Source organism: Oculina patagonica, chromosome 4, assembly GCF_052425735.1.
Source record: "Oculina patagonica isolate OP01 chromosome 4, crgOcupat, whole genome shotgun sequence".
Taxonomy (NCBI): Eukaryota; Metazoa; Cnidaria; class Anthozoa; order Scleractinia; family Oculinidae; genus Oculina; species Oculina patagonica.
In genome coordinates this window covers 14,349,365-14,364,674 of record NC_135761.1, presented here as the reverse complement: position 1 = coordinate 14,364,674, position 15,310 = coordinate 14,349,365, and the positions used below count along the sequence as shown (strand labels likewise).

At 38.9% G+C, this 15,310-nt stretch overlaps 1 protein-coding gene across 1 annotated transcript; it reads left to right on the top strand.

Annotated features, from left to right (window-relative positions):
* The first annotated feature begins 236 nt into the window (after positions 1-236).
* LOC144649585 (cytochrome P450 10-like) lies at positions 237-13,952 on the top strand. Its single transcript, XM_078509099.1, has 9 exons — positions 237-759; positions 4,104-4,294; positions 4,999-5,111; positions 8,627-8,890; positions 10,121-10,287; positions 11,980-12,058; positions 12,605-12,767; positions 13,214-13,257; positions 13,620-13,952. The coding sequence occupies exons 1-9, from the start codon at positions 329-331 to the stop codon at positions 13,722-13,724; spliced, it is 1,557 nt and encodes a 518-aa protein (XP_078365225.1). The 5' UTR covers positions 237-328; the 3' UTR covers positions 13,725-13,952.
* The last annotated feature ends 1,358 nt before the right edge of the window (positions 13,953-15,310 follow it).

Here is a 15,310-nt window from a genome sequence, read left to right as displayed (position 1 = left end):
TACTTTTCTGGGCCAAGCCCTGGAGCTCTACCCGATCCTCGGCATAATGTTTGGCATAATATGCAGGACTTCATTTTATAGGGACACAATGGGCCAAGTCCTACTCTTGGCTAACTACTTGTAGATCATTCAAGTGACTACGGCCGGTCATGCGACGGTCATGCATTGACGTCAACCAAAGCCACGTTCCACTTTACACGTCGCGCGGTTCTGCGCGCGCAATCTTTGCTGGTCACCAGTCTTCCTCGGTCAACTGTTTGTTGTGATTTGTAGAGCGGTGAAAGTCTTTTTCCTGTCAAAAGTACATGAACTCTGATATCGCTAAATCATGGCATTTAGGTTCGTAATGCGTCCATCTCTAGCCTTTCGAGGTCTCCAGAGATATAAACAGCCTTTACAAATCCTCCCGCAGAGTTTGATCCGCTTACAACAGACTCAAGCCGTGGAAGGCACGGCGGAGGAGAAATCGTTCAGCGAAATGCCAGGTCCGAAGGGATTGCCTGTCGTTGGAACGCTTTTCGGCTACGTCCGTGACAAAGGTCACACAAGAATGCACGATATTCAGCATCAGCGGGTTCAACAGTATGGAGAGATTTATCATGAAAAAATCCTTGATTACGAAACAGTCACAATCTCTAATCCCGACGATGTACAGTACTTGTTTCGTCACGAAGGAAAATATCCACAACGAGAACCGCTGTTTCCATTATGGATGAAGTACAAGCAAGACAGAAAACAAGCCGAAGGAGTGTTCAGCTTGTAAGTATTTTCTTTCTGTTTATCGCGCGTTGATGTAGTTTGTGAGTCAATTTTTTCATCTACCCCCTGCAGAGATGGGATTACTCGTGACGCCATGCACGTCCTCTGCTCATGTTGGGACAGGTCCTAGAAAGTGGGGGAGAGGGGTGGTAACTCATGTATTTGAAGTTTATTGATTTTATGCCACTGAATGGTAGTTTTTGTCATCCTCTAATTGTTTTGGTTTATATAAAACATAATGTCATTTTTCACTGGCCAGGGAATTACATGTGAATAGCTGTGACAGGGTAGTACTAAAAGCCGCAACATTGGAACCCTAGAACGCTGGAATACTAAAACCTGAAAGCCAGAAATGTTTTGTATCAGAGTCAAATCCAAGAGTGGCAAACCACTCTCCAGGCATACCCAGGGTAGCTGATGTGAGACCTTTGCCTTTATACAGTCCCAATTAGCTGTCCCAGTTGGGGTTTTTGACTTGACAACATGTTAGTCCTCGGTTAGCCTACTATGCACTCGGGTTAGTCTACTATGCACTTTGGTTAGCCTACTATGCACTTCAGTTAGCCCACAATGCACTTCGGTTAGCCTAATATGCAATTTGGTTCGCCTACTATGCACTCCGGTTAGCCTACTATGCACTCCGGTTAGCCTACTATGCACTTTGGTTAGCCTACAATGCACTTCAGTTAACCTACTATGCACTCCGGTTAGCCTACAATGCACTTTGGTTAGCCTACAATGCACTTCAGTTAGCCTACAATGCACTTTGGTTAGCCTACAATGCACTTCAGTTAGCCTACTATGCACTCCGGTTAGCCTACTATGCACTTTGGTTAGCCTACAATGCACTTCAGTTAGCCTACTATGCACTTCGGTTAGCCTACAATGCACTTCGGTTCGCCTACTATGCACTCCGGTTAGCCTACTATGCACTTTGGTTAGCCTACAATGCACTTCAGTTAGCCTACTATGCACTCCGGTTAGCCTACTATGCACTTTGGTTAGCCTACTATGCACTCTGGTTAGCCTACTATGCACTTTGGTTAGCCTACAATGCACTTCGGTTAGCCTACTACATGTATGCCCAGGGGGGTACTTGAAGTATACATGACGAGGGGTCCGACAGAGCTTCATACTGTATTGCAAACCCAAAAACTTCACACAAGCCTGAAATTTAAGACCCAAAAAAATACCTGGCATCAAAATTTCCAACCCCAAAAAATACAAGACTTATACCTCAATACTGATTTATTCAATTAAGCAGAACTTTCTTATGCACGTCGCTGAAAAAAGTGCGAAGGAATATTTTTCTGATCCACTTATCGCAATGGAAACCCGAAACGAAAAGTTCGCTCGGAGATAAGACCCAAAAAAATACACACATTTTTTTAAGACCTAAAAAATACATGACAGATCTTTTGACCCAAAAAAATACCGAGGGTGTAAATTTTCACAATAAAATTACAGTGAAAATAGTCAGCGCGTGCCGCCTGGTATTCCAGAAAAGTTTTGATTAACGGCGAACAGATTGCATTATTTGTTTCAAACATTCAAATTCAATTTGAATATGGGAAATCATCCAACCGTGAACACGTGAACCTGTCAAAAGTCTGTTCGCCGTTAATCAAAACTATTCTGGAATACTAGGCGGCACGCGCTGCCTATTTTCACTGAAACGGTAAAAGTAAGCGACGTTTCAACCGATCTTCAGTCATTATCAAGCTAAATAAAAAATATTAAATTCACGAACTGAGACCTAGTCTCAATGTACCATCTGCCTCTATACGTGCAAAAGTTTTTAAATATTTTTTTTAATATTTTTAATATTTTTTTTATTTATTAGCCTTGCATGCCTTTTGTTTTTAGCAACAACGTTGTAAATTCTTTTTACTTACATTTTTACATATTTTTACTTCATTCATATTTCTCAAACATTTTTACCTCTTTGTAGCTATATATATATATATCTATGCAAATTTTATTTCATACACTTTGCTTGATAATGACCGAAGATCGGTCGAAACGTCGCTTACTTTTACCGTGAATTTTTATTGTGAAATGTTTTAAAAATACTTATTGATAAGTAAATTTTCAACCCAAAAAAATACTTCAGACCCCCCTGTCATGTATATGTTGTGGTTTAATTTTTTCTTTGGTTTAAAATTTTTCAAACCAGTTTGATTTTTATTTCCCTTTGTTTCAGATTATGTTAATGAACATAAGACAATGAAAAATAAAAATCAAACTGGTTTGAAAAATTTTAAACCAAAGAAAAAATTAAACCACAACATATACTTCGAGTACCCCCCTGGGCATGTATGCACTCCAGTTAGCCTACTATACACTTTGGTTAGCCTACAATGCACTTCAGTTAGCCCACAATGCACTCCGGTTAGCCTACTATGCACTTTGGTTAGCCTACAATGCACTTTGGTTAGCCTGCTATTCACTTCGGTTAGCCTACTATTCACTCCGGTTAGCCTTAACTATTCACTTCGGTTAGCCTACTATTCACTTTGGTTACCCTACAATGCACTCCGGTTAGTCTTAACTATTCACTGTGGTTAGCCTACAATGCACTTTTGGTTAGCCTGTTTACGGTTAGCTCTTTATATTTGTAAGGGTAACACAATTATATTTCTTGCTTCAATCATTTTTGTGTGTTTGTTCCGTGTTTAGAATTCCGATATGTACCGGTTCTTTCGAGTGTTCTGGGTTTTAGTATTTGGGTGTTTGGCATTCTGGCGTTCTTGGTTTTACTACTAGCTGCTGTAACACTCTCATTACATTTCTCGCCTTAATTTTGTAACCAGGAAGAACAGACTCTGATGTTTATGTTCTTTTACTAAATGGAAGTTTTATTTGTTGACTGCAAAAAGTTCTATTTGTCTTAACTGGGCAAGAGATAGGCCAAATGACAGGTTTTACATGTAGCTGTTGATACCCATGCCTAACAACTTACATAATTTCTGCTGAATCTCTAATTCAATGAAATTAAATTGCCTTTGTTTGAAGATGTTTGCACAAAACAGTCTTGCCCTGTAGCCAGGGCTTAGATTCCAAACGAATTGGAATGTAGAAGTGTTGTTCTTGTTGAAGGAGGATTAATGCCATTAGAACCAACAAACTCGACTCACATAGTTATGATTCCCAGTACGGAATAAACCCAGGCCACATTGGGAGGGTGCTCTCACCACTGTGCCATTACACATGTACAACACACACCTGTCCCCAGAGCCACTTGTTGCTTGTACCCCAAGGACTGCCAGCTAAGAGGGTCAAGTGGCTCTGGGGACAAAAATGACCGTAATTGAGTTGTTTTAATTGTTGTTTTGATAATGCAGACAAGGAGAAGAGTGGTTCAAGGTCCGTCGCATCTTGAACATGAAGATGTTGAAACCAAAAGTTATCGGTGAATACTCACAGCAGTTGAGTGACGTCATAACTGATCTCTTATCCCGGATGAAGCAGACTCGAGATGGCGATGGAGTAGTTCCCAACATTCAACAAGAACTCTTCAAATGGTCTTTGGAATGTGAGTGTACATGTAATTAATAAATAATTAATATGAATGTCTCTTGAAAAGTGAGTGGATTAAAGGGACACAACAGTGTGTGGGAATGTGGGAAAAACTTGTGGTGTGGAGTTTAACATACCCCCCCCCCCCCTCCCAATCCCCTCTACCCTGGCCCCAACCAGAAAATGAATAATGCATCTAAGTATTTAGCAACAACCCAGCAAGTCTCAGGAATCAGTTAAATGGATCAATTCACTGCCATTTTAGTTTAAGTTTGGAGTTCACAATTCTTATGTTCTCAAATGAATGTTCTCTACCTTTTGAGAAAACAGTATCTAGAACAAACAGCATGAACAGTGTCCCTAGCCCCCCCACCCCCCCCCCCCCCAAAAAAAAAAAAACAACAACAACAACAATTATAGCAACTGCTACACACTGAGCCTCTTACTCTTATTCTTTTTGTGCGCCGGAGGACACTTGAGTTCTAAATTCAAAAAAGCCATCCATCCATCTTGGTCTGCACCGATATTGTTGGGACCCTCCAGGCCTACCATCTCATCGATTCCTGCTCTCTCTCTGTGTGACTCCTCCTCCAGGTCATTTTGCGATCTGCCCTGTCTTTTTTTACACTAGTCTAGAGGATCAGTAGAATAATTAGCTTTCTAGAGCAGCTACACTACTGAGTTAACACTAAGCCAGGTGTTATATTTTTAAAATTGCAGCAATTGGGACGGTCCTGTTTGAAACAAGATTTGGATCCTTTGATAAGTCACCCTCTGTGGAAGCAGCGAAATTTATCACTGCTGTCGAAGAGTTGTTTGTTCTGTTTCTTAAAGTGCTACTATGACCAAAATTTTTGTTTTTCTTTTCGTCTTTTTCTAAAGTCAATTTGTTCAATAAGGCTAAATTTAACTAGCGCGCTAGAAATTTAGAACGTTGCGAGCGATATAAGCCTTGAAATAGCTTGCCGAAAATCGTGGAAAACCCGTCCGCCATTACTCGGACGTCTAAAGTGAGCCAGCGACTGTACTGAAAAGCGGATTTACGCATGAGTTGGTTCGTGACGTCATATGCGCATCGTCGCTTCGAGCTTCGAGTGTTCCAAGAGAGAATATACTGAGAATTACAGGGTTATAAAAGATATTTCTTCGACAAATTCTTCGTCTAGTTTGCCCGGTGGCAAAACCGAAGAGAGCCGCAACGAAGAGACATTGCAATTTAGCGGTATCGTTTCTTATAATGAGAATTTAAAGCCGTTTTCCGTCGGTCTAAAGGGCAATGTTTGTATGCAAATACTTCAATATTTATTTCATTCGATGAGGTTTCGGCGCTGTATGCCTACAACGAAGCTGCCGTCTTCTTGTCCAATCGAAGCAACGATCGAAGAAGCCTCGAAAAACGAAGAGGAACGGCGATTCATGGAATACGTTCGTTTGAATACATGGTATGATGAGAACAACGTAATTGAATAGTAAAATGTCTGCAATGTTTGAATTAATAGAGCTGCAAATACATGTAGGTTGCTATTGCCGTTTGCGAAGGATTGAAATGATTTTAACTGTTGTTTTTATTCTTCATGTTCTTGTAATCTATCATACACGCCATGGGCTTAAAATATATCTCAGCTGTTTATTCCGAAAAAAGCTTTATTTACATGAAATAATGTAAAATTTGTACAGAAAAATTTAAGTCAACAAGATGGTGCAGGTGATCAATGGATTTAGTTCCTTGAATTTTATACAGTTTTACCTTCCTTGACTACAATACAGGTAATAAACCTTTAAAAACTAAGTCTTTTAAAACACTTCAGACATCCAGCTTCAGCCAGCATTCAGTATTCCTGTTTCTTAAAATAAGAAAACCATTTGAATGCTGTATAGAGTCCTTCACTCTATTTACTGATAATGTTATGAAACTGGCCCACAAGTAGCAGCAAAACTGGTAGGAGTAGTTTTTCTTATTCATTTCACCCATTTGTTTTTCTCTTGGCCCCGTGATTTTGTTTTAGTTATTTTTATCACAACATGGGAACAAGTAAATAATGTTAAGGGTATAAAGTTTTAAGTTCATAAACGGAAACACCTGGACCTCGAACAAACACTGGGACCTTGATCAAACGTTTCCAGTTTTGAACCGGCATTTAAATGAAGCCCACATTGAGTCGGGGTCTGGCGTCTACTCAAGAAAATATGGTATCATATGCAATATGACAGTGGCTCTTTCTAGAGAATATCACTGGCAGTACATTGTGCATCTGCAGTATGTGTATGAAATTGAGAGTTCAATTTTGGGACTAATCTTGTGTCAACTTAATGTGACTGTAAACAAGCCAGCTCCAAGTACCACCCTAAATAAACAGACACCCTATTGGAGACAGTTTCTCCTTTCATAAGGGGTTAATTCCCATAAATGTGCTTCAAAATTGCTCCCTTGATGCAAAAAGGCAAAGTCTGCATGCAAGCCTACTTGCCCATCAGGCCAAAGCATATCAGGTTTAACCTCCCCACTCCCCCCACATACATGTAATGACACTGTTCTGGGCTCACATCTGAACAGCTCGATTCAGAGTCTGACCATTAGGTCACCGCACCTTAATCAATACAACTACCCCATTACTATGACAACATTTTTATTTATGGTACAGGTTTGACTGTATTTGTTGTCGGCTTCGCAGTTCGTGTATACTCTTTAAATAAATACGCATATAATGGTTGCAAGGGTCCTGTGTGACCTCATAATTATCCCCTTGTTACAAAAAGGCAAGGTCTGCATGCAAGTCTAGTTGCCCATCAAGCAAGCTTATCCTGGCTAAGTAGGATTAAGCAACCAGGAGTATTTCTACTTCCCCCCTGGATAAGATGAAAGTAAAGGTTCATCAAAGGCACCATGAGAGTAGTCTTGCCCGAGAACAAGCACAATGACACCAGTAAGAGTTCACACCTGAACTGCTTGATCCAGAGTCCGACAACTTACACTTAGGCCACTGCACCTCAATCAATACAACATTTGTATTTATGATACAGATTTGACTGTACATGTGTTAGAGAAATTATGATGGATCAGCAGCTCAGGAGTTCTCTGGCACATTCACATGATTTATTGTTGGCTACTACATTCTCAAATTATGAACAAAAAGAGCATGCCAAAAAATAAATATATCGCAAACTCAAAATAAAGTGTAGCTAGGATATCAACAGTGCTCTGTTGCACACAGCATAAGTGATTGGCACAGGTCATAATTATAGCTCATGGCCCCTGTTGTACTTAAATATAAAAAAGATTTACTGAGTATATACATGCTATCCGGATTTTATTTTATTTAATACTATTCTAAGTGCACAATGAAGTACAGTCCTAGTCCTACTGTAGTGTTTTACATTGCATGGCAGAAATAAACAAGTGACCAACACTGAATACGTGCTGGTGAGTTGACCGCAGAGTATACAGAGGACTACAATGGAAACATTCTCACAGTAAAAAGATATTGCTAAGCTTTGCATCCTTCTGTATGTACTTTCACATAATGTACCGTCTCGTGCGAATTTATTTAAGTTTATTTGTACAATAGAGGATATAATTCAGAAACATATAGGCCGATTTGCCCAAAAATTACCTTTTTTGACATGAAGTATTTACATTTAATTTAAAAATGACTATTCTAGAACACAAGTGCTTGAGCAACAGAAGTAAATTACGCCACTCACCCAAAATGTTTTGCTTCTAAGAAGTAGCGAATACAGTAAACTCACTGTAGATAATTCGAAGCGTTCTATTCTATTCACTTCCCTTGGATAGTTGAAGAAGTTTACCTCACAATGGTTGCAGGGAGAAATATCTATAAAGCATTTCCAAGAGTACAAGTTTCCCTCAAAGTTATCAGACGATCTATTATATTCATCTTGCGTGGTTCGGGCGAGTTAAGATATCACGAAATTCCGCCTCTTGAGTTGTTTTCTGCCACTATGTTGTGCAAAAGTGACCTGGAGATGCCTTGAAATATGTTTAAAAAACATTTGCGCAGTAGATACGGCTTCTACATCACTACAGATTAAAAAGAAAACCAATGTTTTTCCAGATCCAGCACTCCAGCCTTCGAAGCAGTCATTTTGTTGATGCGCATATGACGTCAGCATGCTCTCGCCCCAACTAGTTCCAGATCTCTATTTGGTCCTCGGACATTTTTGAATCTAGTAATGGCGGCAAGCCAAAGCCGAAGTTTACGCGTGAAATAAGTGGTCTTCCAATTCGAATTTGAACTTAAAATTTGGCAAGGTTACTATTTAATGTAAGTACTTTCAAAAACCGAAGAGAAAAGGGAAGGTAAAATTTTGATCATAGTACCACTTTAAGGTTTTCCTCATTCCTGTTTGGGTTGACAAATTCTACAGATTGAAGATGATTCAGCAGTTCTATGATGGTATGGATGTCTTGTACGACTTTGGCGACAAGTGTATTGAAAACAGGTTGAATGAAATTCGAGAAAAACTGGAAAATGGAGACTTCAATGATGAGGATGCCGCTGAGTTCTTGACCTTTCTTATCAGCAGAGATGATATAAGTTCTTCCGAGATAACAGCAAACTTGGTTGAAATATTGATGGCAGCTGTGGAAACGGTATGAAGTCATAGTTTAGCCTTCCCTATTAGTCACATGATGCTTAGGAAACTTTGAAATTTCTTCCCATGAAACAGCAACGGCCCTTGAAGCCGCCAAGGTTAACCCACTATTATTGCCTGTATGTACATGCATAAAGCCTCCCCACTCTCCCCCTGTATATTTTGGGGTGGGGATGTGCCGCTTGGACTCTGAAACACTTACCCTATACCAGATCACGTTCAGCTTATTTTGACACTTGACTAGACACCGAAAATCCCTACCCTTTTCAAGACTTGCTTTTTTTAAGAACTGTATCACTATAATTGTTGTAAAAAATGGAAACCATTTGTCAACAATGTTGTCACGATGATTTTATTTACGTTTTGGGAAAGCCTCTTTCCCTTCCTAGTTTTTATTCTTATTCTAAACTTATTTCTTCACACCACTGACCAGTTTCACGGCAAATAATACCCTATACTAAACAAAAACTCTCCGATTTTTACCTTATTATAGGAAATTTACGATACATGTAATTAACGCGAATTTCAGAAATTCGCGTTAATTTCATGTACCTTAATTTACGTCATTTTTAATCAAAATCACATTATTTTCCAGCATTGTTATTTTAAGACACCTTAATTTCCAAAACAATTATGTTTAAACGACATCTACTTCTCCGTCAAAGCTGCAGGAATAACAGAGGCAGTGAAAAGCGCCAGGATGGGATGTATTTCATCCCTAGATCCATTTATTTAATATTAGTCACTATTTGGTCTGTTTAAGTATCTTTGTCGTGTATGGTTTATCCGAATGAAACCTCAAGTTCTGTTGTTGGACGTTGCTGTTTTGTCTTTTAAATAGCGCAGGTTGCTATAAAAATTACTACGCATCAAATTCGCGTTAATTAACTGCATGTAAGCACACACCACACGAGAATTCGCGTTAATTAAATGCATGTTAACATAAATTTTCGACAATTCGCGTTAATTTTATTACGCGTACATTTTGTTCGCGTTGTTAAAATGCTTCGTTATATTCCTATAATAAGGTATACCCTATCCCGGGCTAAACTGCTTGAAAACTATACCCTTCACAGCAGCATATTACTCTGTTGCATATAGCTTATATACACCTGTATCAGAGTGCCCCCGAGGGGTAGGTATTCTAACTAAATTCTAACTAAGGTATTGTAACTAACTTTACCATACATTCTTATATAAAATTTATTTATCTAGTTGTATTCTGCAGACCTCAAACACCTCCCTGTGGACGTTGTACATGCTTGCAAAAAACCCTGACGTGCAAAGACAGCTTTACGAGGAGGTAAGCTCAGTTCTCCAACCTGATGAACTTGCCACTCCAGCCACATTGCAGAAAATGCCGTTCCTTAGAGGCTGCATCAAGGAGACTCTAAGGTACAGTTACAACTCGCCTGTCACATCACCACTTACGCTCTGTTCACACAAACGAAACGTGTACACGTTTCTGTAACAGACATGGTACGGAACCCAACCTCAAGAGCTGATAATTATGTTATTCCCCTTCCTGGTAGCCTCTTCCAGGCGTTCGGTTAGTTGGGAGTAGTGTGAGAAACAGCGAGTAAAAACTGACAGACGAGGGTGACCTAGCCATTTTTTTGTCCCTCTTCGCGCTTATCCCGTTTTCGCGCCGCTCCGCAACTGAACCAACTAAATGCCTGGAACAGGCTACCTCTCTGGTGAATTTAAGACTTCTCCTCCCTTGGGAAAGTACACAAAATTCTCTCACTAGCGCGTTTCATTTTTCTATGGTGGTTGTGCTGCCTGTAGAACAAACTTGAAGATGCATACGTACAATGTACATGTATCTCACAAAAAAAAGTCGGGACTACAAAGGTCATCCGTTTGGAGGGTATAGAAAGACGCTTGTGGATTTTTGTCGAATTTTTCAAATTAATGGCTAACATCAAAGTTTCTGTAGGTCTGTTACATAAGGGTGTTTATGTTTACTTAAACCATGTTTTACTATTATCGAAATCATGGACAGAAAACTGGAATCTTTAATTTTACACAAGGTTATAATATGAGCTCCCTTTGTCAGTAAACAACTTTCATACCAAAAAAAAAAACATAACAACTAAGTTTATAACATAGACGCGACTGTTTAACTGGAACTACATCCGGGACCGTAGTGGCGAATTTTTGCCGCCTTTGCACGGTTGTTTCATTTAACTTTTACTCAATTCGTGATATTTGTCCATTATAATAAAAAGAAAATCACACGGTGGCTTGAAGGGATGAAATTAATCTTGTCGTGGTATAAGCAATATTTTACTCATTCGTAGCGCTTATTCGTAAAATATTGTTTTTACCTCTAGAAAATAAAATCTATATCTTCGCGCTGCCGTGTAATATCTTCTACTTAACTTGTTATCTTTAAAGAACGCCGCTCAACAAAAACCAAGCGTTGATGGCAGAAGTAGATATTTCTTATTTTTCTCAAAATAAAAAGACTTCTGGCGGAAACAAACTGCATCAGGTTTCTTTTCTACCTAATGGCTGACCTAAAGGTTTACAGCCTGAACTGTTTACAATTTTATCCACTGAAGGAAGAAAGCACTTTTGAGTCACTTTTGAGAAACCAGTGGTACACTACTAGGCGGAAGACCTCGCAATCCATTTCACAGTTAAAGGGACTATCGGGGATTTCGCAGATTTTTGGTCTTAACTGTTCTGAAATTAGTGGTAGGCAACTCTGACCTAAATAAACATTATCTTTGAACATTTAGAGGAGTATATAACCTTAATTTGCGGATAGAAATCAAGCTAGCGCTATAAATATCGATATATCGAAGACGCGCGGAAACAACTTGAAAACGTTTGCCTCACTTTTTCAAATTGCAATCCGTTTCCATCCGAGCCATCCGCAACCAAATATGCTCATAAACAGTTTCAGTGCTTTAATATAGCAATTTTTAATAAAAATGGACTATTACTTTTAGGTTTCCTGCGTCACAAATAAAAATTTCGGCGGTTCAAAAATCTGTTTAATCCATGACATAGTCCCTTTAAGTTGCATGGCATACCGTATTTCTGTCCTTAAAAAGTGTTTCATTTTCTTCATACTAGGTTGTTTCCTGTTGCCTGGGAAAATGCCCGCTTTCTTAAAGAAGACATCGTCATCAAAGGATATCGCATACCCCCAAACGTAAGTCAGTCTATGCTTCTGACTAAAAATCAGTTTTTAACACCAAATTCTTCCTAACATTTTTTTAAGGCTGCCCAAGACTTCTAAAGGTTTGCAAAGAATTGTTGAATGCGTGTTACTCAAAAGCTGCCTCGGTTCGCCCTGGAGAGAAAAATTGCACGTCCTGTACAAGACATCTATTAAGGCTAAACTGTCATGGTCATTCATTCCATAAATTTCAGGAAGACAAAACGTAGCTGTTCCACAGAAAAGCTGTTCTTCATGCACTTTCCAGCTGGCTGAGAAAAAAATTCAACCCGTCTGGCTGGTCGTGTTTTTTTGTAATCAGCAGTTTTCTTGCTTTTTAAAGTATAACCATGTAAAATTTCATAAAAATCTTATGACTGGTTCGCTAGAAATCGTGCGTTTTCTCGGCCAGCTGGGAAGTACATGAAGAACAGCTTTTCTGTGGAACAGCTCCGTTTTGTCCTCCTGAAATTTTTCCGTACGTTTTGCTGCTTATTGCGTTTTTTTTTTTTTTTTTAATTTTCTTTTTCTGACATACAGACAATGATCCGTACCCCTCTCTATGTCATGGGTCGTGATCCAGAACTGTTTGATGATCCCCTGGAGTACAAACCTGAACGGTGGCTGAGAGATGATTCACACAAGCCCCCGTATCATCCGTTTGCCACGCTTCCATTTGGATTTGGTACCAGGATGTGCCTCGGTAAGTACATGTATGCTGACGACAAAATACGGATAATTATGTTGCACTAAAAATACAACATGTTTTCCTTGCGCCGAATTTTACTAATGCCAAGAAACTTATTGAGAATAAGAACACATACGCTTTTCAAGATATCGCGTTTTTCTTTGAGGGATATTCAGCTGTAGATATGTTAGGTACGCAAAATATGTACGTTAAACAACTACAGTGTGCATTAACAAAACTTATGTGTCTAGTGTATTATTTTTGGTGTACAACGAGGAGTTAACAAATCTTTGCTGGGAAGAAAGGGTCTTTTTTCCAAAAAAAAACTTTCAAGTACGGCTGAAACTTTAAGGAATCGCAGTGTATTTGGTTAAACCATAATTCAGTAGTTGTTGGAGATAGTTACCGATTTTAAAGATTAAACTAGTTTGATGTGTTAATATTTTGTTTTTGTTTAACAGGGCGCCGCGTGGCTGAACTTGAAATGCATCTGCTTCTGTCTGAGGTGCGTGTCGGATCTTCCCTCGGGGAATAATAGGAACCCCTCTTGAAAAACCATAGCTTCATTGCAACCAAATGTTTTCCTCAGGCGTTATAATTTAAAGTTACAAGCAAACGAGACTAACCTTGAAAACTGTTCAGCCCAACAATATTTCAAAAACCCATATCGCAATCCATTTCAATCTTCGTCACTTTTGGCCATCCGTACCTTCTATTGTATTTGCTGTGTCATTGAAATGTTCCTTTACTGTTTTAAGAGGTTATTTTTATATTTAACCGAATTTGTTGGACATTTCCTATGACTAAATTTGGCTAAAATCGGTGATACAGTCCCTTTAATATTTACATCACTTTTGTATCCCTCAGGTGTCGCGGAACTTCTGGATCGAGTCTCTTAACGAAGTAAAACCAGCGAGTACTGGTCTTCTGAAGCCTGACAGGGAAGTCAAGTTAAGATTGGTAGATCGCTAAGAGATCAAACGCACAGAGTAGAAGTTGCATGAGAGGTCAACTCGATCAGCTTTTTTTATCTGCATTTTTTTTTTGTATTATACATATGCATTGTACTCACTAGCTACTAAATATCGCCTAGTGCAATCAATCAATCAATCAATCAGTCAAACAGCCAATCGCATTTATTTATACACGGTGAAAAAGGCAGCTAATATAAAGCTGATGTAGCCGTGTTAGTATGGGTAATCAAATGGTGACGAGTGAAATTAGGAAATAATTTCAAGCGCATTTTGTCAAAATTCTTATAATTTCCCTCGAAGGCGAGGGAAATTATAAGAATTTTGACAAAATGCAAGTGAAATTATTTCCTAATTTCACGAGTATAACATTTGATTTCATATTAATATCATAGGTGACAAATTACGCTTGGAATCTTAGGTTTTTGACTGGTATACTGCATCGCGAACTCCGAGCGTGAAAAGTTGAAAGCTTAAGTTCGCAAGTTTTTTAGTCTCTGAAGAAAACCTTTGAGAGATTCCTTTCTGCTGTTGACAAAAAGTTTCAAATATAGCTGGCTAAGATGAAATTCAAGCGAAAATATACAAAGTTTAAGCTTTAAAATATCTTTTATCCCGGACGCCATCTTGCCGCTAATTTGTTTCCATGGCAATTTTATAATTTCACATATGAAATTATAAATTAACGTTAAAATTTCGCGCCAAAATTAAGGAGTAATTTGTCACCTATGATATTATTAACGATATTTCACAAGTTAGGGCAGGATAATTGTTTTATCATTCAACAAATTGTCATATACTCGTGACGTGCAGTGCTTTGCAAGGTCTCAGACGAGTCTTCTTGCGCGCACTTCCATATATGGCAAACTTTGTATATCGCAGGATAGCTGGCCTGACCATAAAAGTTTATTGTCGCAATTTCTTGAATTATTTATTTTGATATCATGTCCAGTATCGAGTGCGGTCGCATTAGACTGCGAATGATATTCCGGATCACAGGGGAAACCTCTTGTATTAGACTTGCACCAAGTCGCCCTCTATTGGCGATTTATACCAGTAGCGTTTATTATCGTATATGTATAGTTAGGTCAATTTTGTTGCATACGCGACGAACAAGACAAGCCTTGGTTCACAAGTGTAAAGTAAGCGCAAAGCAATGCGTACGCGTGTAACGCACGTTCAACCATGTTTACACATGTACACATGTAAAGCAAGTGCAAGGAAGTTGTCGTCAATTTCATAGGTACCGTATTTATTCGATTAAGCGCCCTGGGCGCTTATTAAATTTTTGGACCTTTAGAGTGGGCGCTTATTCGAGGTGGGCGCTTATTCGAGGCTGGGCGCTTTTTAAATTTTCACCATTTTTAACAAGAAGTACGTTTATTTTGCAAGAAAACAATTTATAACAAAAAACGTAAAGATATACCAAAGCTGAATTTTAACTGTTCATTGAACGTTTCTGTGAAATACTAAGAAAACTCGGCCTTCTGGGTAGTCCCTTAGTAGTACTTAGTCAATTTCTATCTTAATCAGTCAATAATAATCAAGACTTCTTTTGTGCCCTCTTTTTAGGGGGGTGGGGGTGGG